Source organism: Rattus norvegicus, chromosome 10, assembly GCF_036323735.1.
Source record: "Rattus norvegicus strain BN/NHsdMcwi chromosome 10, GRCr8, whole genome shotgun sequence".
In the NCBI taxonomy this organism is placed as follows: domain Eukaryota; kingdom Metazoa; phylum Chordata; class Mammalia; order Rodentia; family Muridae; genus Rattus; species Rattus norvegicus.
Window position 1 is genome coordinate 42,413,277 of NC_086028.1, and position 25,699 is coordinate 42,438,975.

At 49.4% G+C, this 25,699-nt stretch overlaps 1 protein-coding gene across 9 annotated transcripts in view; it reads left to right on the forward strand.

The window, feature by feature from the left end:
• Galnt10 (polypeptide N-acetylgalactosaminyltransferase 10) overlaps positions 1–25,699 on the forward strand; it is a 146,397-nt gene that overhangs the window by 91,586 nt on the left and 29,112 nt on the right. For all 9 annotated transcript variants that reach the window (XR_010055122.1, XM_039085107.2, XM_039085109.2 and 6 more), the window contains one exon: positions 717–883. Coding sequence is in view for 8 of the 9 variants with exons in the window: in XM_039085107.2 (XP_038941035.1) it covers positions 717–883 (167 nt within the window). In the remaining variant the exon portion in view is untranslated. The remainder of the gene's footprint in view (positions 1–716; positions 884–25,699) is intronic.

Here is a 25,699-nt window from a genome sequence, read left to right on the forward strand (position 1 = left end):
TGGTGAGCCAGCACCACGGGGAAACCTACCCCACCCCCACTGTCACCGGCCATTCCTGGTGATGGTGCGGCAGGTTAACCTTGGCAATGTGTATACGTTATCTCTTTTTGCTTTTTTGTACGTACAGTCAGGACTATAAGATTTGTTTTGAGTTTTATGACTTTGTAGCGTTTTAGATAAGGTTGTGTTTGTACTTGTGTAGAGTGAAAGGACCGTGTTGAACAAACCTAGGATTCAAATGCAAATTGGAGGGAAAAAAAGGCAAACTGAACTTCTCCTGACCCTATCCAAACTTCTGATCATAATTCTGGTGACCAGATCCCTTCCTTGAGCCCAGAAGAGTCACTTCATTTCAACAAAGGCACCCAACTTGGGAAACTTCTAGAGTCATTAGGAGCCAGAGTCTTGTGTTCGTGCGTGTGTTCATGCATGTGTGCATGTGTTCCTGCGTGCATACATGCATATCTGTGAACCTGACTTCATACTAGGACAGGGATCATTTGCAAAGGGCCTACTCTGCTAGCAGTGGAAATAGGACACCATGGGACCAAGGAGAACAAAGTCCTGCAGCGGCTGAGGTCTGTCCACCTCTCTCCCACCCTAACGTCTGGAAAGGACAGGGGGCTCCCATGTAGCCTGAAGCTGCATCTGCGTTCCTGCCACAGTGTGAGATCTGAATGGTGACTGTGTCTTCTCTCCTCTGTGTCTCCCTCCAGCTGCAACAGTAAGCTTTACCTGGAGACGCTTCCCAACACCAGCATCATCATCCCTTTCCACAACGAGGGCTGGTCCTCACTGCTGCGCACCGTTCACAGCGTGCTCAACCGCTCGCCCCCAGAACTCGTGGCGGAGATCGTGTTGGTCGATGACTTCAGTGACCGAGGTAGGCCTCACCCACCCTGGCTCTGCCTTCCGAGCTCCGTGCTTACAAAGGGGCGCTGCCCAAAAAAACGGTCCTCGAGCAGTGTGGTATATGATCCCCTACTTATGCAGATTACTATGAAGATCTTACGTATGATCTCCCTTCCCGCTCACAACATCCCAGCAGAAGATCCTATTCTAATCCCCTGTTATAGGTTTGGAGATGCTGTGAACGGAAAACTAGATGAGTAATAGAGGTGAAAAGTCACAGATCCGTTCACTTTCCTGCCTACCTGTTTACAGGGCTGGTTACTTCTCATATCTGGGGGCTAATTAAGTTTGCTTTCATTGCTGTGATAAACAGCATGACCCAAAGCAACTTGGGGGAGGGAAATGTTTGCTTTTATGGTCACAGTTCACCATTGAAGAAAGTCAAGTCAGGAGATTAAGCCAGAACGGAAGCAGAAGCCATGGAGGAATGCTGCTTACCGGCTTGGTCCTAGCTTCTGCTTAGCCAGCTTTCTTCCAAAACCCAGGCCTACTGCCTAGGGATAGCGCCACCCACAGTGGGCCAGACCCTGCTCTATCAAATAACAATGAAGACAATACCCTATAGACATACAGACCAGTCTGATCAAGCAGGACATTCTGGGTAAAAGGCACTGCTTCCGTCCTGTCAAGCTTCATCTTCTTTTTTCTAGAAGTTTGTCCAGAACCTTGTGGCCAGAGATTCTGGGATCTGGTCCTTCTGTCAGTGTGGGAAGCCATGAGGTTTTGTGTCTGTTATAGAGGCAGAAGGATAGAGGTGTCAAATAAGTTTGGCAAGTCAGCCTGCGGGTAGCATTTACCACAGCAGCACCAAGCAGTGTCTGTGTGCATCTAACCTTGTGACCATGTCAATATGCAGAACCTCTTGCCTGTGCATCTTGCCTGGAGGTTGAGGAAACGCACAGGTGCAGCCAGAAATGACATCCAAGACAGACTGCCTCACAGCTCACAGCCTCCCACTTCTCGGGCATCCAGTAAAGTCTGGGAACCTGAGACAGCAGTAGGAAGCCTTCCTTGTCTTGCAGCTAGCCGGTTTTTAGCTGCAAGCCCGGAAGTAGCTAGCCTCTGATCTCACCCCTGACTCCCACTTGCTCTGTGACCATAGCCACAGCTACCTGACCCCTCTGTGCTTCAGCTCTTTCATGTGTGAAAAGGAATAGTTAAGATCCACTTCCTTTTAGGAACCCTGATTGTTAAATGAATTACTAGACACTAGACTGTAGACCGTAAGGCACTTGGGACAGTGCCTCTCACAGGGACAGAAAATATAAGCCTGCTGGCTGTTCTAACTGCATCTGGCAGATTGGTGACTGGTTTGTGGTGGACAAGCCTTTGTCCTCTCTCTCCTGCTCTCCTCCTCGCAGCCTCCTGTCCCAGCTTCCTCCTACCTTGGCTTTACAACCCTCAAGTCAGAGAATCCCATTAGACAACATGAAGGTATTTGTGGCCTGAGGGAGCACGTGACAAACGGTGCAAATGGTCTTCTCCACACACTCACTCCAAGGTGTCGTCCACTCTTAGAACCCCCAGCTTGTCCACCTGCAACAGCAGAGTCAACAGACCCCCATCTCTCTCAGGGCCTGCCCTAGGCTGTTCCTCTTACAGTGGCTCCTTCCCAGCTGTGCGCAGCGACTACACTGCTGAGCGTCCTGGGAAATTACACAGCTGGGCTTTCTGTGACCTGTTCACACACTCCTCTGTCCCACCGCCTCCCTACTCTTTCCCGAGGAGCTCAGCTGTGAGTGCGTGAGTGGATAAGTGGTGCCATTGCCTCGTCTTTGGATTAACTGTGAGCTGCATGGAGTGTCGACAGGCTGAGGTGACAGCCATGGGGTATCTTCTGCACAATAAGACTTCCGCCACACAGATAGGGAAACAGAGGCTGAACGGCTGCTGTTGGGTAGCACACCCCCCTCACGCGTTTAAGATGACATTTGGCATGGAACTGGGTCTCACCTGAGACTGGTTACGTAATTCTAAGAACCCCAGATCTACAGTAATGGTTGCATGTTGTCACTGGGATGCATGCAGGCTTGCGGGTCCTTCTACCTCTTCCTCCTGTCGCTGTGACCACACACGCTGGTTCGCAGGCCCCCCTCTCCATCCCTTGTGTCGCTGTGACCGCACGCACTGACTTGCAGGCTCTTTTCACCTTTAGATGATCTCCCGAGCACTTTCCCTCACATTCAACATAGAGGACTGCTAAGATTCAAACACTTCCGGAATAGCAATTAGTCTGTAATGAAAGAAATCTATAAACCCTCCGGGAATGTCTGGCAAAAACACAGGGTGTAAGAATTGATGTATTTATGGGACGTTTTGTGCATCTTTTTTTTTTTTTTTTTTTTTGGTTCTTTTTTTCGGAGCTGGGGACCAAACCCAGGGCCTTGCGCTTCCTAGACAAGCGCTCTACCACTGAGCTAAATCCCCAACCCCCGTTTTGTGCATCTTTAAGGAAGCAAAAGCTAGGTTTTATGAATCAAGCACTATATAAACGACGTCCTGGGAAAGAAAGGAATCGGGTGAATCCCTTCAGATTGCATCTGAAGCATCAAGAGCTCCCGTGTGTGGGAAAGGATTGTTTCCGTAGTGGAAAACAGCTGCATTATATTTTCAGAAAGTGAGTGACACTTCCACTGAGGCGTCTGCATTTTTAAAAACTGCACAGCAGGGGCATTCAGCTGTGCCTTTTCTCTTGCTTTTCCTGGGCCGACTTAAGCCTTCTCCAGGAGCATGTGTGAAGCCAGTGGATAGTCTCAGATACCATTTGTTTTAGTTTCATTTCTGTTGCTATGGTAAGACACCCTGACAAAACGCTTCTTAGGAGCAAAAGGGTTTATTTGAACTCATAATTCCAGGTGGCAGCCCATCACTGCAGAGAAGTGACAGTGGCAAGAACTTGAGACGTCTGGTCACATCGCACCCATAGTCAAGAGCAGAGGGCGGTGAATGCATGTGTGCCCGTTTGCTTGCTTGTGCTCAGCTTGACTTTTTTTCCCCACTCTTAGACAGTAAAGGACCCGATGCTTATTGAGTGGTGCCACCCATGGTAGGCTAGGGTCTTCCCCCATCAATTAACTTGAGTAGGACATTTCCCCCTAGACATCTCCACAGGCTAATTCAATGTAGGCAGTCCCTCATTGAAGATCTCTCTTCTGGGGATTCTCTGTTGTGTCTTATTGGCAATTTCAATGTTTTTTAATCATATTTTATTTTTCATGTATGCTCGTGGGTATGAGTTTGGGCACAGGACCACGTGTGGGAGTTACTTCTCTCCTTCTACCATGTAGGTCCCAGGGACCAAACTCAGGTTGTCAGATTTTTTTGTTGCAAGCACGGTGAGCCATCTCACCGTCCCGAGTTATAATTAAAGCTGACTTCCACCTAATTTCTCAGCCTCAAATTAACAAATTTTATGACCATGTAATTTTTACATTGTTCCAGAGAACAAAGGGTCAGGTATGTGGTGAGGTCCGTGGTGTTAACATTGGCTCCCATAAAGAATTAAAGGTGTGTTCTGCTTAGCCTTGGGAAGCCTGCACACTGAGTTCCTTCCAGAACATTTTTGATCCCACAATGCTTTTTAAAAATTAATTTATCCATTTGCTTCGTTTCTTAGGGATGCACACATTACGTGTGAGTGAGTAGGAACTCTAGAATAGTTGCTAACGTCTTCCTGTCTGCTGCTGTCTCTCCTCGTCCGAGCCTACTGGTCATAAGGGGATTTCCTGGGCTTTGTAAACAGCTGCAGTGAGGGGAACGCAGCAGGAGAGTGGGAAGCTCTGCTCTCTGCCAAGCCTGCTCTGATAGATTTGTTCATACGGGCTGTCAGAATGCATGACAGAATGTTCTCTGTCTGAACTGCCCACTACCCTCTCTTCAGGAATTCCAGGTAGCACCGCTGTGCCTCACAGCGACCAGCCCTGTGACACACAAGTTAGGGAGATTGACCCTTGAGCAGTCCTTCCTGAGAAGAGGCCATTGCAAGATGCTCTTTGTAGTGGACACTAGATCCCATCCTGTTCCCCCTTAGGCTTTGGGAACAGGAAAGTGAAAGGTGGGGTATGGTAGCTCAGTGGGAGAGCATTTGTCCCTGTCTGCCTCTCTCTGTGTCTCTCTGTGTGTCTCTGTCTCTGTCTCTCTCTCTGTCTCTCTCTCTGTCTCTCTCTCTGTCTCTCTGTCTCTCTCTCTCTCTCTCTCTCTCTCTCACACACACACACACACACACACACACACACACACACACACACACGGGTTGGGGGGGATGGAGAATAAAACAGAGAGAAGCACATTCAGGTCAATAAGCCTGTCTCTTTCCCACCCTTCATTGAAGGCCAGCCAGCCAGTCATGAATCCAGTGTGCTCTAGGCCAATGTACAGCATCCTGTCCCAGACCCTAGAGCATTTACCTTCTCTTCTTGTATAAGCCTGTGGGAGTGGATTTGCCATCACTCCCACTTCCCCCTGTCACGGCTGAGTGAGGACTAAGTAACTTGATGCTCCAGGCCAACATTCAGTGAACAGCCCTTGTCAGTCTGTCACTATCACAACCAGGCTACGTTATTACTGATAACTGGAGCCATGGTTACCTAGACTCCCCCAGTGAGGGGCTAAGAGAAGGGCTCAGCCTAGAGAGCCCCAGCCTAGACTCCCTAGTAAGAGGTTGGGAGAGTGCTCAGTGTAGAAAGCCCCTGCCTAGAATCCCCCAATGAGGCACTAGAAGATCGGCGCAATGACAGAAGGCCTTGCCTTGGCGTGTACCAAGTCCTTGGTCTGAAACATTATAACGTAAGGCTCTCAGACTTAGAGGAAACCCTGGCTTGCAGGCACGCCAAGGCCACTGAGGGCACCTTGTAGCATATGTGGAGGGTGTGATCCTGGAAAGACACACACATCCCTCGGTGGGGCAAGGGGAGGTTGGGTGTCAGCCTGCAGGCTCCTCAGACCTTGTTTTTCCAGGAAGCCTTGTTGTAAATCATCGCTTTCCCACATCAAGCCAGGATTTATGGTCCCACGTGTCATTTCAACCACCGTTCATTAATCCCAAGATCTCACTTAAATTATTAAACCATCCTGTTCCAGTTGTGAGGGTTCTAATTATATCCTCAAGAGGCTGTCATTACCCAGATTGTCAGCTACACTCAACAGACACTAGTCTGTCCCATCCCCAGCGTCGTGTCTGTTGTCCCCATCCCCCACCCTCCATCCATCCCCTCAACCCCCACACCCATCAGGACTCACCTGTGTTATAGGACTAGACCTAAGCCAAAGAGTCAGAAGGCAGCAAGCAGAAGTTCCCAAAGTTTGGTGTACATGACATCATCTGGGAAACATGTGCATTGCACAGATTCCCAGGCCACACCCTCTCCACCTGTCTGGGTGGAACCAGGAAGCTACATCACAGCCATTGTTTCTGGGGATGCTGATAGGAGTAACCCTGGGAGCCAGAGCTAAGAAATTCATCCTTGGATGTCAGGTCTGTTCAGACCTCTTGAGGAATGGCCGATGGGAAAAACCCAAAAACAGGCACAGGAGCTTTCTTAGTCACTGTTCGCTGCTGTGAAGAGAGGCCACGACCATGGCAGCTCTTATAAAGGCAAGCATGTAGTTTGGGGTTTGCTTACAGTTTCAGAGGTTCATCATCGTGGCAGGGAGCACAGTGCTGCAAGGTGCTGGAGAAGCAGCTGAGAGCTACATCCCGATCCGCAGGCCAAGAAACAGACGCTGGCCTGGTGTGGGTTTTTGAAACTTCAAATCTCTGCGACACACTTCCAACAAGGCCACTCCTCCTAATCCTTCCCAAACAGTGCCACTCCCTAATGATCAGGTATTCCAATCTATGAGCCCATGAAGTCATTCTTTTTTTTTTTGTCATGAGCCACTATGTGATTGCTGGGAATTGAACTCAGGACCTCTGGAAGAGCAGTCAGTGCTCTTAACCACTGAGCCATCCCTCCAGCCCTCTTATGTACAATTTAATTTATTTATTTATTTTAATATTTTTCCTGTGGTTTTTTTTTCAGTTACTACTGTACTTTATTGTGTTCAACCAAATCACCATGTTACAAAAATAGCAAGCTGCCATAATAAAAAATAAGGCTCCTCTATCCAGCACCAGATAGCATCATTTTACTTTCAAGCCTAGAAATTGCACACTTGTATATAAACCAACCGAAGATGAGGATTGAGAGTTCATCTTGGTGGATTTTTCCTTTGATGAATATGAAGTGTCCTTCCTTATCTTTTTTGATGACTTTTAATTGAAAATTGATTTTATTTGATATTAGAATGGCTACTCCAGCTTGCTGCTTCTGACCATTTGCTTGGAAAGTTGTTTTCCAGCCTTTCACTCTGAGGTAGTGTCTGTCTTTGTCTCTGAGGTGTGTTTCCTGTAGGCAGCAGAATGCAGGGTCCTCATTGCGTATCCAGTTTGTTAATCTATGTCTTTTTATTGGGGAGTTGAGGCCATTGATGTTGAGAGATATTAAGGAATAGTGATTATTGCTTCCTGTTATATTCATATTTGGATGTGAGGTTATGTTTGTGTGCTTTCATTCTCTTTGTTTTGTTGCCAAGATGATTAGTTTCTTGCTTCTTCTAGGGTATAGCTTGCCTCCTTATGTTGGGCTTTACCCTTTATTATCCTTTGTAGTGCTGGATTTGTAGAAAGATATTGTGTAAATTTGGTTTTGTCATGGAATATCTTGGTTTCTCCATCTATGTTAATTGAGAGTTTTGCAGGATACAGTAACCTGGGCTGGCATTTGTGTTCTCTTAGGGTCTGTATGACATCTGTCCAGGATCTTCTGGCCTTCATAGTTTCTGGCGAAAAGTCTGGTGTGATTCTGATAGGTCTGCCTTTATATGTTACTTGACCTTTTTCCCTTACTGCTTTTAATATTCTTTCTTTATTTTGTGCGTTTGGTGTTTTGACAATTATGTGACGGGAGGTGTTTCTTTTCTGGTCCAATCTATTTGGAGTTCTGTAGGCTTCTTGTATGTCTATGGGTATCTCTTTTTTTAGGTTAGGGAAGTTTTCTTCTATGATTTTGTTGAAGATATTTACTGGTCCTTTGAGCTGGGAGTCTTCACTCTCTTCTATACCTATTATCCTTAGTCCTGGATTTCCTGTATGTTTTGGACCAGTAGCTTTTTCTGCTTTACATTATCTTTGACAGTTGAGTCAATGATTTCTATGGAATCTTCTGCTCCCGAGATTCTCTCTTCCATCTCTTGTATTCTGTTGGTGAAGCTTGTATCTACAGCTCCTTGTCTTGTCTTTTGATTTTCTATGTCCAGGGTTGTTTCCATGTGTTCTTTCTTGATTGCTTCTATTTCCATTTTTAATTCCTTCAACTGTTTGATTGTGTTTTCCTGGAATTCTTTCAGGGATTTTTGCGATTCCTCTCTGTAGGCTTCTACTTGTTCTCTAAGGGAGTTCTTTATGTCTTTCTTGAAGTCCTCCAGCATCATGATCAAATATGATTTTGAAACTAGATCTTGCTTTTCTGGTGTGTTTGGATATTCCTTGTTTGCTTTGGTGGGAGAATTGGGCTCCGATGATGCCATGTACTCTTGGTTTCTGTTGCTTGGGTTCCTGCGCTTGCCTCTCGCCATCAGATTATCTCTAGTGTTACTTTGTTCTGCTATTTCTGACCGTGGCTAGACTGTCCTATAAGACTGTGTGTCAGGAGTGCTGTAGACCTGTTTTCCTGTTTTCTTTCAGCCAGTTATGGGGACAGAGTGTTCTGCTTTCGGGTGTGTAGTTTTTCCTCTCTACAGGTCTTCAGCTGTTCCTGTGGGCCTGTGTCTTGAGTTCACCAGGCAGGTTTCTTGCAGGGGAAAAGTTGGTCCTACCTGTGGTTCCAAGGCTCAAGTTTGCTCGCGGGGTACCGCCTAAGTCCTCTCCGCTGTGGCAGCAACTGGGAAGATCTGCGCCGCTCTTTCCGGGAGCCTCCGTGCACCAGGGTTCCAGATGACGTTTGGTGTTTTCCTCTGGCGTCTGGATGTGCACAGAGTGCAGTCTCTTCTGGTTTCCCAGGCGTGTCTGCCTCTCTGAAGGTTCAGCTCTCCCTCCCACGGGACTTGGGTGCAGAGAACTGTCTATCCGGTCCGTTTCCTTCAGGCTCCGGCGGTGTCTCAGGCGCAGGGGTCCTGCCGCTCCTGGGCCCTCCCCTTCGGGAACCCAGAGGCCTTATACAGTTGCCCCCTGGGCCAGGGATGTGGGCAGGGGTGGGCAGTGTTGGTGGTCTCCTCCGCTCTGCAGCCTCAGGAGTGCCCACCTGATCAGGCGGTGAGGTCTCTCTCCCACGGGGTTTGGGAGCAGAGAGCTGCTGCGGGCCGGGATCCGAGGGTGTGGGACTTCCGGTAAACACAGGAAGTGCCCGGCCTTTGCCTCTGTGTGTCCTGGGTTCACCAGGCAGGTTTCTTGCAGGGGAAAAGTTGGTCCTACCTGTGGTTCCAAGGCTCAAGTTTGCTCGTGGGGTACTGCCTAAGTCCTCTCCGCTGTGGCAGCAACCGGGAAGATCTGCGCCGCTCTTTCCGGGAGCCTCCGTGCACCAGGGTTCCAGATGGTGTTTGGTGTTTTCCTCTGGCGTCTGGATGTGCACAGAGTGCAGTCTCTTCTGGTTTCCCAGGCGTGTCCACCTCTCTGAAGGTTTAGCTCTCCCTCCCACGGGATTTGGGTGCAGAGAACTGTTTATCCAGTCTGTTTCCTTCAGGTTCCAGCGGTGTCTCTCTTTTTTTTTTTTTAATACTTTTTTTCTTCACTTTACATCCCAACCACAGCCCCCCTCCCTCCTCCTCTCTCAGTTCCTCCCTTACGAATTCCCCCATTATCTCCTCCCCTTCTCCTTAGAGAAGCCCCCTCTGGGGTACCACCCCACCCTAATACCTCTAGGGTATACTAGACTAGACACATCCTCTCCTGCTGAAGGCCACAGTCCAGGTAGGGGAAGGGGGATCCAATGGCAGGCAACAGAGTCAGAGACAGCCTCTGCTCCATTTGTTAGAGACCCCACAGGAAGACCAAGGCGCACATCTGCCACAAATGTAGCAGGGGGCCGGGTTCAGCCCGCACATGCTCTTTGATTGGAGTCATTCTTACTCAGACCACCACAGAACATTGTTTTTTTCCAGACAGGGTCCCTTATAGCCCAGGCTGACTTCAGACTTCCTATGTAACCACAGATGGTCCTTAAACAACTGATCCTCCTGCCTCCACCTCCCAGCTGCTTAGATTATGAATGTACACCCACCACCAGGCCAAGTTTATGCAGTGCTAGGGCTAGAACTCGGGGCTTCATACATGCAGGCAGGTGTTCTACAAGCTGAGGTACATTTCAGCCCCTCCTTTTCCAGTAGAGAGGAAGCTGAACCCCAGCCTTTGGTCAGAGCCCCACAGTAGAGCCTGGCTTCCTGGCCAGCCATGGGGTTGAGGTAATAGATGGCAGAGCACTTTGGGATCATTCAACACTCTATAAATACATGGCGATGGTATTATTTTCCAGCTGGAGCGTCCTGTGACAGAAATGGCTTGGTACTTTCTCTCTAAATTACCATAATCACCTGTTTGAGGCTTCCACCAAGACCATAACTCTAGACTCCCAGGGCATAGAATAAATCGTTCCCGAATGAACAATAAAAAAATTTTATGGGAGAATGTGCTTGGGGCCCTGCCTGGTCCTCAGGCAGACGTGTCCTGCCTGTTTCCATTGCCCTGTCCATCGTCCTCGAGGGTAAATTGCATCTTTCCCAACCACGTGCAGCAAGTTTAAAGGGTCTCTGGTTTTTCTAGGTTTTCTTAGGACGTGCGTAACTTACTCATGAGCCTTTGTGTCTCTGAAATCCTTTGCCCACATGCGCGTGCTTCAGCCTGTCTTCATAACTTTGGAAAGGAGGAAAACCTCTATTCAGGCGTCTAGCTCTTTGTGCCCAGTAAGCTGTCTTATATGTGACCCGCATGCAAAGCCTGTTTCCAAATCTGGAGGAGATCAAGCCTCCCCTCCCCCAGGAAGCTTCATCTTTGGAGGCCGTGTGGCTGCAGTTCCAAGGAGTGAACCCTCTCCTGCTTGCAGGAATATGCTCCCAAAATGCACTACTGAACTGCCTTACCTCACAGAGCCAGTCAGTAACAAGCCCTGCTCCATGTTCAAGGAGCACCAGTTACTGGCAGCTACAGGCACACTTGACATCAGGCCCCTCGAGAAGTTGGGCAGGATCCCACAATTCAGGCTGTCGCTACAAGACCCTCCATCCCCTCAAGAAGCAAGACCGCATGGTCTTAACGTTGTCCCAGTACTAACCTGAGTCCTACAGGAGCATAGCTGCCCCCACCCCCACCATGAAAAAAAAAAAAAAACAAAAAACAACTGAAACCAAACACTGAGGTGTCCAGGATGGGCGTGATGCTGCCATCACCAACTTGCTCGGACTAAGAAACATCAAGGATCCTGGCCTGGTGGCACAGACCTTTAATCCCAGCTGTCAGGAGGCAGAGTTAGATAGAGCTCTATGAGTTTGAGGCCAGCCTGGTCTACATATCGAGTTCTAAAACAGTCAGGGCTGCCAAGTGAACCCTTGGCAGAGCAGATAAACACTAGGGCCAAAAATGGGGCACACCTTCATGCATTTCCAGAAAGAATGGATTGAGGAGGGCAGACACGGAATGCCCAGCCTGTAGAGTTGGGTCGGTGGTAAAGTGCTTGCTTAGCAAGTGAAAGACCCTGGATTTAGTCCTCAGGTCTAAGAAAAAGCTTTAGAACGATCACTTGCTGCTCTTGCAGAGAAGCCTGGGTTCTGTTCCCAACACCCACCTGGCATGTGCTATGATGTAGCCGTTGGAATTGTTAGTGGTTGTCCGGGTCAGCCAATGCTGGGTGGCACAGATCTGCAGGAATGGAAGTGTGGGTTTGTCCAAATTAAGGAAGGTATGCTCTGCCAAGTGCCTGGACGTTTTGATGCCAATGCCAAGGGAATTTGATTCACGCTTGGTTTATGAAACCTTTGATCGCCTGTGTATTATATCAAGCCTTGGCCGTCAATTGGAAGGAACTTCACACGGTTCCCTCTCTGGAAAAAATTCCTTTGTCCTGAGTTCTGTTCTGACATCTGAAGGTTGCACTAGGATCCGTGGTCCTCCCAACAGGAATCCTCCCCAGCACTTCCCGACTCCAGAACAGAAGTGGCTAAGGCTCCAGGAAGAGCCCAGGGCTACATTCTTGGGCACAGCCGTCCCCTTATCATTAATGCCAGGAACCTGGCTTTGCCCAGGAATTTATCTTTTCTAAGATCTTGTTTTTGATTTTTAGGGTATTTTGCGGGGGGGGTTGTTTTGTTTTGGCAAGAGGTTGGGGAGAGCAGAATTCACACTCGTGTATTGGTTGGAGTTCTGTAAAAGGAACAGAATGGAGAAAGTGAATGTTCTCTTGCTGGGTAGTCCAACAATGGCTCATTCTGGTAACTGCTCAGTCCATGGGAATGGGTGTCTTCAGCAGTCCCAAGCTGGTGCAGGAGTCCAGGGAATTCCTAGAGAGCTGCTGGTCTTTGGTCTGTGTAGGAATCCAAAAGAAGCAGGGTCTAATGCCAGCAAGGGAACGCCTCAGCAGCTGGGTAGATGAACGTGCCATCAGACCGAGGGCACAGGGGCTAAGAGCAAAAGCATCCTTCCTTTTGCGTGGGCCGCCCCCAGAAGGTGTAGCCTAGGTGTTGGTGGCTCCTCCCACTTCAGCTGATCCAATCCGGATCATGCAGCTTGGGTTTTAGCTGATTGCAGGTGTAGTGATGTTGACAACAGAGATTAGCTGTCACAAGGCATTTATTTGTAAGCTGCCCAGGGTGCGTCCTGGGAACCCAACTCTGGTCCTCTGGAAGAGCAGCAGGTGCCCATTTAGCCCCCAAGAAGTTGTTTGTTTTCAGGTTTGTGGGGTTTTTTTGCTAGTTGTGATTTCCATCCGGGGCCAGTAGAGGCCAAAGTGTTCTTGGTTTTTATTTTGTTTTTGGGTGGTGGTGGCCAGTGAAACAGGAATTGTACATAAACACAAATCGTACTAACATCCCCACCCCAAAAACCTTTCAAATTCTGTCTCACCATATCCAATCCGATCTGGCCAAGGGTCTCACGTACTCTGAGGCTCAGGGAGAGCTGTCACACTCAGGGTCCACCTGCTAAGGAGGCTCTGCTGGGGTACTCTTATCAAGGAGTGAGTCCCCGCCTGGGCCTCTGGGCCAGCTTGTCCTTACCTTTCTCTGCTTCCAGAGGTCTCTGCAGAGCCCCAGTGCATTCCAGGCTTTGAGTTAGGCTTTAAGGATACCTGAGGTAGAAGACAGGGCCATGTCCCAAGAGGACCTGAGATTCTATGGAGTGTTTCAAGAGAAGACTTAGCAACGTGAGCAGGAGTCCATGTGCTTCAAGATTGGTGAAAGACCCTATGTGGTGGTTTGAATGAAAATGCCCCCCATAGACCTAGAGGGAGGGACACTATTGGGAGGTGAGGCCTTGTTGGAGGAGACGTGTCGCTGGGGCTGGGCTTTGGAGTGTCAGAAGCCCAAGTCAGAGGCCCAGTGTCACTCTCTCTTCCTTCCGCCTGTGAATGCAGGTGTAGAACTTACCTCTCCAGCATCACATCTGCCTGTGTGCCACCATGCTTCCGGCCATGATGATAATGGACCAAACTTCTGAACGCTAAGCCAGGCCCAATGAAATGTGTTCCTTTGTAAGAGTTGCGTTGGTCATGGCTTTATTTCACAGCACTAGAAACCCTAAGATAACCCCATCTGCGAAAATGAAGTGGAAGAAGGTACCTGGGGTTGACTTCTAGACGCCACACGTGTGTGCACACACAGAAAGCTGGCACACGCACATCGCGCTGTTCTGTGCCTTGCTGGGTGAAGAGAAAGCAACACGGTAATAAGCTGGTAGAACTCGGGGCAGAAGTGGCGCGTGGACCTGGGTGCGCCCAGTGGCCACCCTGACATTTCCTGGGCACCTTCTGCCATCACGCTTACCCCACCCACCCCTGCTGTGGTCCATTCATCTGCCATCGTTTATCTCTTGTCACCTCCCAACCAGATCGCCAACTCACTGGGATACCATTAGCGTGCTTGGCTGGCACGTGTCGTCTACATGATAGATTTGAGGCGCCCCTTAGCACCCGTGGGACTGAGGTGAAATGGTCCAGGGCTGGGCGCTGCTCCAGGAAGGACTCAGGGAATCTACCCTCAGGAGCAACCCAGAAGCCCAAGTCATAGATACACCACACACACACACACACACACACACACACGCACGAACGCATGCACATCTGTCCTGTGCTTTCTGACAGCCCTCATCCCCATCCCTCCCCCAGGTCAGGTAGCTGGGCTTCTCAGGCTCTGAGAACACCCCCCCACCCCACTAGAGGCCTGCGAGGCCCCAGAGCCTGGATGGCTCTGAGCATGAGCAGTCACAGGATGAGGAGCCGGCCTCAGTGGGAGTGGGCAGGTCACAAAATAAAAAAACAGAAACAAAAAGGGGTGTGCAAGGCAGCCAACGTTGCTATCAAAGAAGCTGCTTCTTAAGTCCTGGCTTGATTTGACTGCAACCATCCCCGCCACCATCACCGCCCACCTCCCCAGGAGTGAGGTGATCGGTTTCCTTGTTTCAGATGAGGCAGATGAGATTCCAAGGGTTGGCATCAGGTTCATCAGATGAGTCCAGGCACAACCACGGGCAGGCTCTGACAGGGGAAAGGCTTGGTGTATGGGAGCTACCTGCAAAGGGCCTGTTTCTGTGCAATACAGACAACGCCAAAACCACCAGTGACCTGTGTGTGTACTGGGGTGTGTGTGTGTGTGTGTACTGGTGTGTGTGTGTGTGTGTGTACTGGTATGTGTGTGTGTATGTGTGTTTAGTGTGTGTGTGTATACTGGTGTGTGTGTGTATACTGGTGTGTGTGTGTGTACTGGTATGTGTGTGTGTGTATGTGTGTTTAGTGTGTGTGTGTATACTGGTGTGTGTGTGGGTGTACTGGTGTGTGTGTTTGTGTGTGTATGTGTGTTTAGTGTGTGTGTGTACTAGTATGTGTGTGTTTGTGTATGTGTGTGTGCTGGTGTGTGTGTGTGTGTGCTGGTGTGTGTGTGTTTGTGTGTGTATGTTTAGTGTGTTTGTGTGTGCGTGTGTATGTATTTAGTGTGTTTGTGTATGTGTGTGTTTAGTATGTGTGTGTACTGGCGCATGTGTATACTGGTGTGTGTGTGTGTGTGTGCTTGTGTGTGTGTTTGTGTGTGTGTTTAGTGTGTGTGTGTGTATGTTTAGTGTGCGTGCGTCCATGTTAGCAGCGATCTGAATGGTGGCCTTGGGTCCTTCCCTCTTCCTTTTTCCATTCATTAAACACCTTTGGTCTGTGAGAACTATTTGGTGAGTTGCCCTCCTTTGCTCAGACCATGAACCTCTAACTTGAAGAGCAGCTTACCTTCCTTTCAAGGTCTTAGAAACAGCCCCACAGACCTCCTTATCTGACCTTTCAAATTTTGAGGTTGTTGCCAATATTTAGAAGCTGAGAGAATTCCCACAAAAAAAAAATCTGGCTTTCTGGCTCTCCTAATTGCTGAGCCTACATCCACAGGGGAGGCCCATTAGGTCTGGGGGTTCCAGTCTAGCACTGTCCCATATATCCTCATGCTGACCAGCTCTGAGAACACTTGACCGCAGTCACCCGCCTCTCAAGCCCCTCACCCCAGGCATTAACCTGCAGTGCTAAAAATTGGTCAGAATCTACTGAGCCTGGCACGTGGCTAGTTCGGGGCCCAGGACACTCCAGAATGTCATCCAGGGGAAGACTGGGAAGGACAGACTTGAGATCCTGTTTGCTATACTTGGCAGAAGAGGAAGGTGAAGACCAGAGTGGTCCCATGCAGCTCCCACCACATCTCTTAAACTGCGGAGAGTGTGTCTGCAACTGGGAGCTGCCTGAGGTCCTGAGACCCGTGCCATCCTTCCTGGCTTGCAGACAATAATAGTGTAATAATTATCAAATGGGTTTTCAGTCTGTTAGTCACTGGGTTTCTACTTTATGGATGGGGATTCAGAGACCTAAGTACAGAGCTAGTCTGTAGAGAAAGGATATGTTGATCTGGGGATGTGGCTCAGTTATTTGTGTCTGCCCAGTGTACAAGAAGCCCTGAGCTGGACCCTAGTAACCCATAAACCAGATGTGATGGAGCACACCTGTAATTCCAGACCTTGGGAGGTGGAGGCAGGAGGATCAGGAGTTCAAGGTCATGCTTAGAAATACAACTAGTCTGAGACCAGCCTGGGTTACATGAGAAAGGAAAGGGTGGGGGTCTGCCTGGCTCACCATCCCTGCATGTACACCATGGTGTCTGTCTCCCTGGAGCCTGGGACAGGGTTTACACCCATTTCTCCCCGGCAGGGGTGTGTATCCTAGACCAGTAAACTGGAGTCACATAGCTAGCCTTCACCCCCATTCTTCATTCCTTCTTAAGACAACTCCCCTCTACAGATTGTGGTGGGGCTTCCCCACTCTGCTCATCCTACAGCACGTGATTCTTCCACCCCGTTACCCACATGGCCTTCAGAGTTCAGGGCTGGTTTTCCTGCCTTCTGCCCCTGTATGTACGATCCTTCCCACAAGAGCCCGATTAATCACTCGGAGTTGAAGGTTACCAAGAAAAATATGCCAGAGCGCGACAGGCCATTAGTATTTGTGTTGTAGGGAAACCAGTAATCATCTTAATTGGCGCTCGCTTTGGAGCAGAGCGGGGCTCTCTCGATGGCTGTCTCCTCCTTCCTATACCCTTAGCACCAGGAAAATGCACCTTCTCAGCTTCCACTCACCTCCACGGCCTCGTTTCACCCCATGAATGCTGGGTCATCTGAAGCGGCTCAGAGGAATAGGGCAAGAATGTGGACCAGTCAGAGGCGCATGAGGTCACCGAAACAAGCCTGCCTATGTCCCTGGACGTGTCACACTTATGGCTTCAATGGTGTGCCTTTCAAAACACAGGGGGTCCCAAAGGCCCAGGGGCAAATGAAGCCTGACTTGGGGGACCCTCTGAATTGGTGATTTCCACCCAAACCCAGCTGGACTCTGAACCTCCCTCCCTTTTCTCTTCCTTCTTCCCTTCCTCCTCCCCTTTCCTTCGTCTCTGACCTCTATCCCTCCTCCCTGCACAGTCTATATCTATTCTTTGATGAGAGTGGGACCTGCCCCCTCTTTGAGAGAGGCCTTACTTTTGTGTATCACCCCAAACCGAGATTAGTGTGTCTTGAACATGTAGGGAGTCTACTGCTCAGTACCAGCTTAGAGAAACAGGCATGTGTAAACCATGAGCATATCTAAGGACAGCCACTGGAACGTAGCTTTTAATCCCAGTGTATTAAAAACAACCTAGAGGGCTGGAGAGATGGCTCAACGGTTAACAGCATTGACTGCTCTTCCAGAGGTCCTGAGTTCAATTCCCAGCAACCACATAGCGGCTTCATAGCCATCTATAATAGGATCTGATGCCCTCCTCTGGTGTGTCTGAAGACAGCTACAGTGTACTCATATACATAAATAAATGGATAAATCTCTTTTAAAAAAAGAAAGAAGAAAGAACCTAAAACTTCATCCTCAGGAGATGATGACTGACAATATGGCCAGTGAGGAATGTGGTATTAGCTGTGGAAAGCACCCTGCCGTGGAAGCCAAGTGTGATAGCATACACCTGTGTCTCCAGAACTCTGGGATACGGAGGCAGGAGAATCGCTTCAGAGTCAGCCATGGCTACAACAGCAAGCTTGAGACCATGTCTGAACTGTATAAACAGGGTTCTTTCACATCGTGTGGAAAGAGACAGTCGTCACACAAACACACTGCAGGGAGGGGCCTAACAAACACAGGGAAAGGGCAAGAAAGGGTGTGCTCCAGACGGTCAGCAGTGGTGACCCGTAAGAGTGGAGGGGCCAAGGGTTGAGGGTCATCCCTCATTCGAGTCTCTATTGGCTGTGCTAGATAGAACACTCAGACCAAAAGCGACCTGAGGGAAGCTGAGACAGCGACCATGAAGGAACGAACTTTGTTTACTGGCTTGCTTTCCCAGGCTTCCTCGGCTCCTTTTTTTTTTTTTTTTTTTTTAATACTCCCACAGCCCAGGCCCATCTGCCCAGGAGTGGCACAGCCTACAGTGGGCTGGGCCTTTCTACATCCACAGCAATTAAGAAATCCCCACAAGCCACTCTGGAAGAGGCAGTTCCTAGGTTGAGATTCCTCTCCCGGGTATGTCTAGTTCTGTTGGTTCCCTCCCCTCCTACACTCACAGAAACCATGACACTTTGATCTGTAATGTTTTGTTTGTTCAAGGAGTGCTTATTTCTTCAATTGGAAAGTGGTAGTCTTTGAGAAAAGAAGATAATTGATCCAATCACTTCCCAAAGGTTGTAACATGCCCCCACACCCCCATCCTGCACACTCTGAATTGTTGCTCCCCCGCAAAGAGCATATGGGCTACTTACACACTCTTAAGAAGCACACCCTTTCCACCTAAAGCAATTGTGAACAACTCACTCGGTGACTGTTAATGAGACCGATCATTAGCGAAGGTTGTTGGTTTCTAGTTCCTTGGACGCTCAGAGGCTCTAGCACCCTGTGCCTTTATGTGAATATTCTCTCTTTCTTAGAACAGCACCCAGTGAATTCCACTGCAGCCAGCTCTGGTGGCCTCTCCTCTTGTGGACCTGCTCCACACTGAACCTATTCCTTAAGTGTGTCTGCTAATCTTTGCACACATGTCGACAAGCAGAGGAACCCTGGTAGTTAGAAACACAAGCTCTGGACTCAGACTAACCTGGCCATATGTTGTCTCTGCCCCCCCAACCTCCATATTCCTGTATCCAACTTGGGGTGCATGTGAGGACCCTGGAGGATGCTTGGTTCAGTATTGAGAGACCAGGGTCGCTGTGTGCGAGGTACCTTCTTGTCTGTGAACAGAGATGCCTCTCTCTCTGTAGATGCAGGTCTGAGCTTGTCATTCCACTATTCTTGTGCTGTCCTATGTGGTGCAGAATAAGGAAATGCTGACCTGGACTGCACAGAGTTTCCCTTCACCTTAGGGACATGAAAGGTCAGGCAGACAATAAACAACTAAAGGAAGCCACTTGGACGGTGAGCTGAAAAAGTGACATTTAATTTCTCTCATGTGTCGTAGCTTCCAAATGTGTCTGTGCTTTGCTGGTATAATGTTTTTATATGTGACCCCAGAGGATAGCAGGGTCAGCCACAAGAATGAGATCTCAGGGACTGGGCAGTGACAAGGCCAGGTGCATTAACACTGGAATCTTGGGTCATTGCCGTGTACCTGAGCGCACATCCCTGGCCTCTCCTGATGCTAAGATAACTGTCTGGGTCCCCAGATGGGAGGAAGATGACTACAGGACTAGGACAAGCTGCTTCTTGCCACAGTGCACACAGGGTTAAAACCCTCCTTATTTAGATCTAAACTAGCGATGCCCCAGCTACCCCTTCTCATCTTAGAGACCACCTCTCTCTGAGATGGGAGCACTGGCCATTAGGGGAAGGTATGCATGCATGAACATTCATGTTTGAGTGTGGAACAAACCAGAATCCCCAGGTGTGCGGCTCGCACTCAGCGGGGGACTTGAAGCATCCCACCTCTGGCTGCTCTGAGTTCAGAACACACAGAAGAACTCCAGCCCGCATCACCTCACACAGAGCTCCTATAGCCACAGCGTTCCCCACCCCGGGCAGCGCTGATGTGCTTTCTGGCCTTTGACAAATTAAAACAAGCCTAGCATTGGAAAGTGCAAATTGCTCACAGCTGGGGCAGAGAGACAATTACAGGGGTAGGTAAATAGGGTGTCGTTTATAAAAAAGGAAAACACCATCCGTGCTGATTACTGGGTGCCTCTAGGAAGGAGCCATCGAATTATAGGAGTCAGGCTTCATCTGGTTTCTCCCATTCCTGGAGCATTATGTAGAATCCCATGGTGCCAGGGCTGGAGAGAGCCCTCAAGTCCATGGAGTCCAACCATCATCCAACATCTGAGGTAGGGTTAGGCACTTCTGCCTCTGATTGGGTTGACAGTGGCGGAAGCTCTTATGTGAACTTGCCTCTTTGTCCTGGACTGAGCTGTAGTCCCCTGCCTTAGTTCTTCTGGCCCCTGACAGTGTGATACCAGGGCAGGGCCTGAGCCACAGAGCACAGTCGTTGACACTGAGCGAATTCTCTACCTCTCCCTACGTCAGTCTCCTCGTCTGCCAAACCGGGGCTGTCCCTCATGTAGGTAGAGTAATCTTAGAAAAAGAAAGGCAGAGAGGGAAAGGACCTGCTAGATCTACAGGTACTGATCTCGAAAGAAGACCATGGCACATTACCACTAATAAGTAGGAAAACGGCTTCGGAAGGAATGTGCACGAATCAGCATTAATGCGATCTTCTGAGTTAAAACGCTCGCCGTGGAGGAGGGTCCTGAGACTCAAGAGGCAAAGGAAACTTGCAAGGCTCAGGAAATTATGCAAGGCCCCTCCCAATGTTACAAAAGCAGTAGCAATTGCTAGGAAGGAGACTCCAAGGAGACTTCCAGGGATGTGGCTCTCCTGATTTGTCACTCATGCTGGAGGCTTTTGGGGTTCACCCATGCCCCCTGTAAGTTACCCCAATAACTTACTGGTTCACAGAAAGAGATTTGGAGAATTATTGTGTTGGTTCATTGTTGGTGCCCTATCAGGGATAAAGAGACATTTATTGATGTCTCCAGCCCCCCCCCTCGGTGTTGGGGGGCTGGTTAAAAAATGTTGGGAAACCAGTCAAGAAACTATTGGATTTGGCCATCTCTGGCAGGGGTGACTAGTGTGACTAGCATAGCTTGTTGTGTCACACATATGCACACTACACACTTGACAGCACAAGTCAGTGACTTGCCAAGTCCCACAGGACCTTAGGTAAGGACCTGTCATCTGTCTGTGCTGTGTCACTCAAGGTCACACCTGAAACATAGCCAGCTCACAAAGCAGACATATATAGTGGGCCAAGAGCACACACAGCTCCTCCACTAAGTACAGAGTGGAGTTCACGTGGGAACTTGGAGAGCAGTCAGTTCATTGATGCTTAACCTGCTGGGAAGGCCTCTTTTGCTTCAGGTCATTTGCTCCCTGAGCTTGAACACTCCCAAGAGACAGCAACCTCCTGGCATGCTTTCTGTCTTCCCTTTGGTAGCAGGTGAGTTTTCAAGATGCTTGCCACCTACAGGGTCTAAAACTGTAAAAAGCTGACAGCAACAGACAAAGAAGGACCAAATCCACGCCGTGCACCAGCCCTCTCTTAGTGCCTTCCATATGCTAGGTGCGGTGAGGGAAATAAATCACCCTGTGCCCAGCCCCCTCCCCACCACAAGAAACCTGTGCTGGGCAGGAGCACGCACACCCTCAGGGACTGTGAGTGAGGTGAGCACCATCTGGGGATGCTGCTTTGGGGAGCACTTCAGGCATGAATTTGATTGCCTAGGACAGAGACATGGAGCAGGTTGCTTAGAGCTGAGGGACGTGCAAGAATGAGGGCATAAGGTGAGAAAACGTGGAGCAGAGTCGACACAGTGGAGCATGAGATTCAGGGAGACAAGGCTGGAAGGATAGGTGAGGATGGTGAGCCCCTGACATTGCTGAGAGGCCTGGATTCATGATACCACATGAACTGTGGCAGCGGAATGAGGGGTCAGAGGCCTCCTGTCTGTCAGATTAATTTCTGGGAGGAAACTTCTAGAAGCAGCCAAAAACCTCAAAGTCCTCGTATTACCCAATATGAAAATAATCTGAGCAGTCCAGATACTGTGATGGCTTGGAGTGGGATGTGTATATGCATGTGCGTGTGTGAGTGCGTTCATGTGAGCCTTCATATGTGTGTGTATGTGTGCATGTATGCACTTGTGTTTGTGCCTTCGTGTGTGCCTTTGTGTATGTGTGTGTGATGTCTCACACATGACTGTGAGCATTCATATGTGTGTGTATGCACACATGAGTGTGAGAGTTCATGTGTGTGTATGTGTGTTCATGTGTGCACACATGCACGTGAGCCTCAATAATGTGTATGAATGTGTACTTGCACTTGTGTGTGTGCCTTTGTGTGTGTGTGTCCCACACATGAGCATGAGCATGAGCATGCATGCGTGTGCGTGCATGCATGTGCATGCGTGTGCGTGCGTGTGTGTTTGAGGTGAAGCATGCATGTGAAGGTCAGAAGACAGCCTACTGAGGTCACATCTTCCACCATACAAGAAACACATCTTCCGTACAAGAAACGGAACTCGGGTTGTCAGGCTTGGCAGCAAGCACCTTTACTCCCTCAGCCATCTCACCCGCCCTTCTCCTTCTTGGGGAGTTGACGAACAGTTGGGTGCTTAGAAAGCTCCGACTCGTGCTTGGCTTTTCCTTTCTATGAACGGGGTAGGCAGATCCCCCAGGAGGCACTTTTGCCCTTTAACAAACGAGAAGCTGACAAGCCAACATATTGCAGGAATGGAAATTTTCGTTTCCTTTCTTGATAACGCTGTGAGTGATAGGCATGGAAGCCCGCATCCTTCATGAAACACGTGCTACTCCTAGACATCTGTCAAGTGGCATGATTTAAAAAACAGCCACCAAGAGCCCAGCACTAGAACTGCCCAAGAGCCTGATTCCCTGGATGCACTACAGCCGGTGGGGGAAGGCCTCGGCCGATTGGTGGGGAGTCGCTTTCAGAAAACAGGGCATAATTAACTCCATCAAGGTGGCTTCCTGAGTATTTTTATTCGATGTCTGACTATTAAACAGATTTATGCCCCTGTCCACCTGCTGAAAAGAGACGAAGGCATTTAGATGAAATTAAAAATGCAGACAAGGCTGTCTGTCTAGGCAATAGCAACACTCTCAAAGGGTGACTCATCTTGCGTGGAGTGAGGACATGCAGTTCATTTGCGTGATGAAGTGCTTCCCAGCCCCGGGAGCTGACTGGAGGGTGCCGCTGCTTGAGGAAGGAGCATCATCTATCCTCAAAACCACCAACAGCCTGTCGGGGGCAGAGCCCCAGGCACGTGAGGAGTGGGGTCATCTGTAATGAGATGTCAAAGAAAATGTTTGGGGAAGGTATACACATGTCCAGCCCACAAGACCTCAGGCTGTTACGAAGTTCGCATGTTAACCTAACCTAAACCATGTACCAGCAGGACGCTCACTGGAGGAGAGGTGGTGGAGAGTAGAATTCCTGAGGCACCACTGTATTAATCACTCGTGTCGGGCTGTAATGACACACCTGGCAAAGCAGCCTAAAGGAAGAGGGGCTCCTTTTAGCTCAGGGTTTGGGGATACAATCTATCGTGGTAGGGAAGTGCTGGAGGCAGGAGCCGGAGACAGCCGCTCATATCGCTCATATCATGTCCACAGTCAACAAGCAGGGAGTGGTGCATGCTGGTACTCAGCCCACTGGGTTCTTTTTATCCAGTCCGGGACCCCAGGCCTGGGTTGGTACCACACACATTTAGGGTGGGTCCTTTCCCCTCAGTTAACCTAACCTAGAAACATCCTCCCAGATGGTCCAGAGTTTGTCTCCTGGACAGTTGTGGATCCTATCCAACCACCGGTCAGTTTCAGTCACCACCATCATTCATACAGTCAGCCAGTCCCAGGCCCACCCTGAGTCTATTTCCATAGGTGCTGGCTCTGGTGAGCTTTCCTGTGGGGTCTTCCAGGAGCCCCAGGATGAGCTGAGGCTCAGTGAGTTCACCTCAGAACCAGCTGTCTACTCAAGGGCTCACGCTTGTGTCCACCCTAGAATCTAGGACTAATTGGTGAGCCCAGTGGCCCTCAGTTCCTAAAAACATCACGTGTGCCCAGAAGTATCGTGGAGGAGAGAGGCTGCGCCAAGCCCTCGATGGAAGAGGCCGCAGACAGGCCCGCTGTTACAGACTCCAGAATCACTGCCGGCAACCTCCGGATATCCCGATCCCACAGGAGCTGTCTGCTGTCCTGCCACCCCTCTTCTTCCTCCCCCCATCTCTGAATTTCCCTCCAGAAGCAACCAGTATTATTTCGCCCCAACTTCTCTTCCTGTTTTCTCGCCCCCATCACCACCTGCCATCCAAAGCAAGGCACCCACCGAGGAGAATCAGCAGGTGGAGCCTCTTCCTCCCCAGTATCATCTTCCTTGACTCACACAGTGATCCATGTATCTCAGGGATGTGCTGTGTGCGTTCACTTGGCGACAGCAGAGGCTGTTTTTGGTGCTTTGTTCTGTTTTAATGCAGGGGCAGAGGGCGTGCTCAGTCTGTAAAGTGTTTGCCGTGCAAGCGTGAGAACCCACATAAGAAGTCAGACATGGTGGCACACACTTGTAATCCCAGCACTGGGGAAGCAGAGAGAGGCAAGATCACTGGGGGCTCGTAAGCCAATGAGAGACCCTGTCAGCAAACAAGGAAGATAGTCCTAAGGAACAGTGCCTGCACAGGCACAGACAGACAGACAGACCACACATCATCCACTGATGAAGAGATTCACAAAACTATGACAGTTGTAGGACAGTGGTTCCTGTATCCTTGGGAAGTGGCTCTTGGAGCCCAGGGGATACCAAAATGTGCAGACACTCAAGTTCCTGATACAAGATGGTGTAGCATTTGCATAGAACCTGCATATATTATCCTCTGTCTCCTGTAAGTCGTCTCCGAATTGTTGGAGGCTAGAGGTGTGGCTCAGCGGGTAAAGGCACTTGCCACAGAGCCTAATGGGCAGAGTGTAATCACCAGGACCTACATGGTGGAAGGAGAGAACTGACTACTGAAAGTTGTCCTCTGACTTACACACGCGTGTGCCATGGTACATGGACATGGACGTGCGTACACATGCAAGCGTGCACGCACACAAACGTAATTTTAAGAATTACCCCCTCCGTTGTTTATCACACACGGTACAATGGATACTGCGTGGGTAGCTGTTGAGCCTCGTTTGCAGTGTTCCCCGTGTTAGGCTTTACCCTTTCTCGTTCAGGGGATAATGACAAGAAAAGCAAGTCTGACATGATCAGTACAGATGCAGTTGGTTTTTCTAGTACTTTCCCCAAACAGCTGAGCAAGACTGCATCGCCCATGGATCCAGAGCGCCGACTGTACAGCTGCTTGCCTCCGTCTCTTGCCTTCTCTCCTCAACTCAAACATTTACGCACTGAGACTCTGGTGGTTTTGTTACTTCTCTGAAAGACCACAGTTGTGGCATTATATGGAAATCTTTGAAAAGTGCTCGTCTTAAGCTGGTTAGGTGATGTATAATAAATTCTAAGACCTTGAAAGGCAACATGTGAACCAACTATTCCATAAAGAGACATGGAGCCATAATTAAAAGGGGATCCTGGGGCTGGGGATTTAGCTCAGTGGCAGAGCGCTTACCTAGGAAGCGCAAGGCCCTGGGTTCGGTCCCCAGCTCCGAAAAAAAGAACCAAAAAAAAAAAAAAAAGGGGGGGATCCTGCCAGATGTTCTGCTGGCCTTTAAAAGAGCTTCTGCCCAGTTCCCACAAATCTGCGGTGGGCTTGATGTTTTCCAACCTCCAAGACAAGAGGCCTGCAGATGTAAGGTGTTTCCCCAATCCATGCCCACTTTCCAGGCAACCTCTACGGTGGGAGGAAAACTCCAGCATTCCCACTAGAACCTTTGGAGAAGGAAGAGGTCCATTGTCATTTCGAAGACCTTGAGTCTGTAGGAAGTATGTCGAGGAATGACCTGCTGAGGTAAGCAGGTGAGGACAGCCCTATCTAGATATGGCGGTGGACACCTGT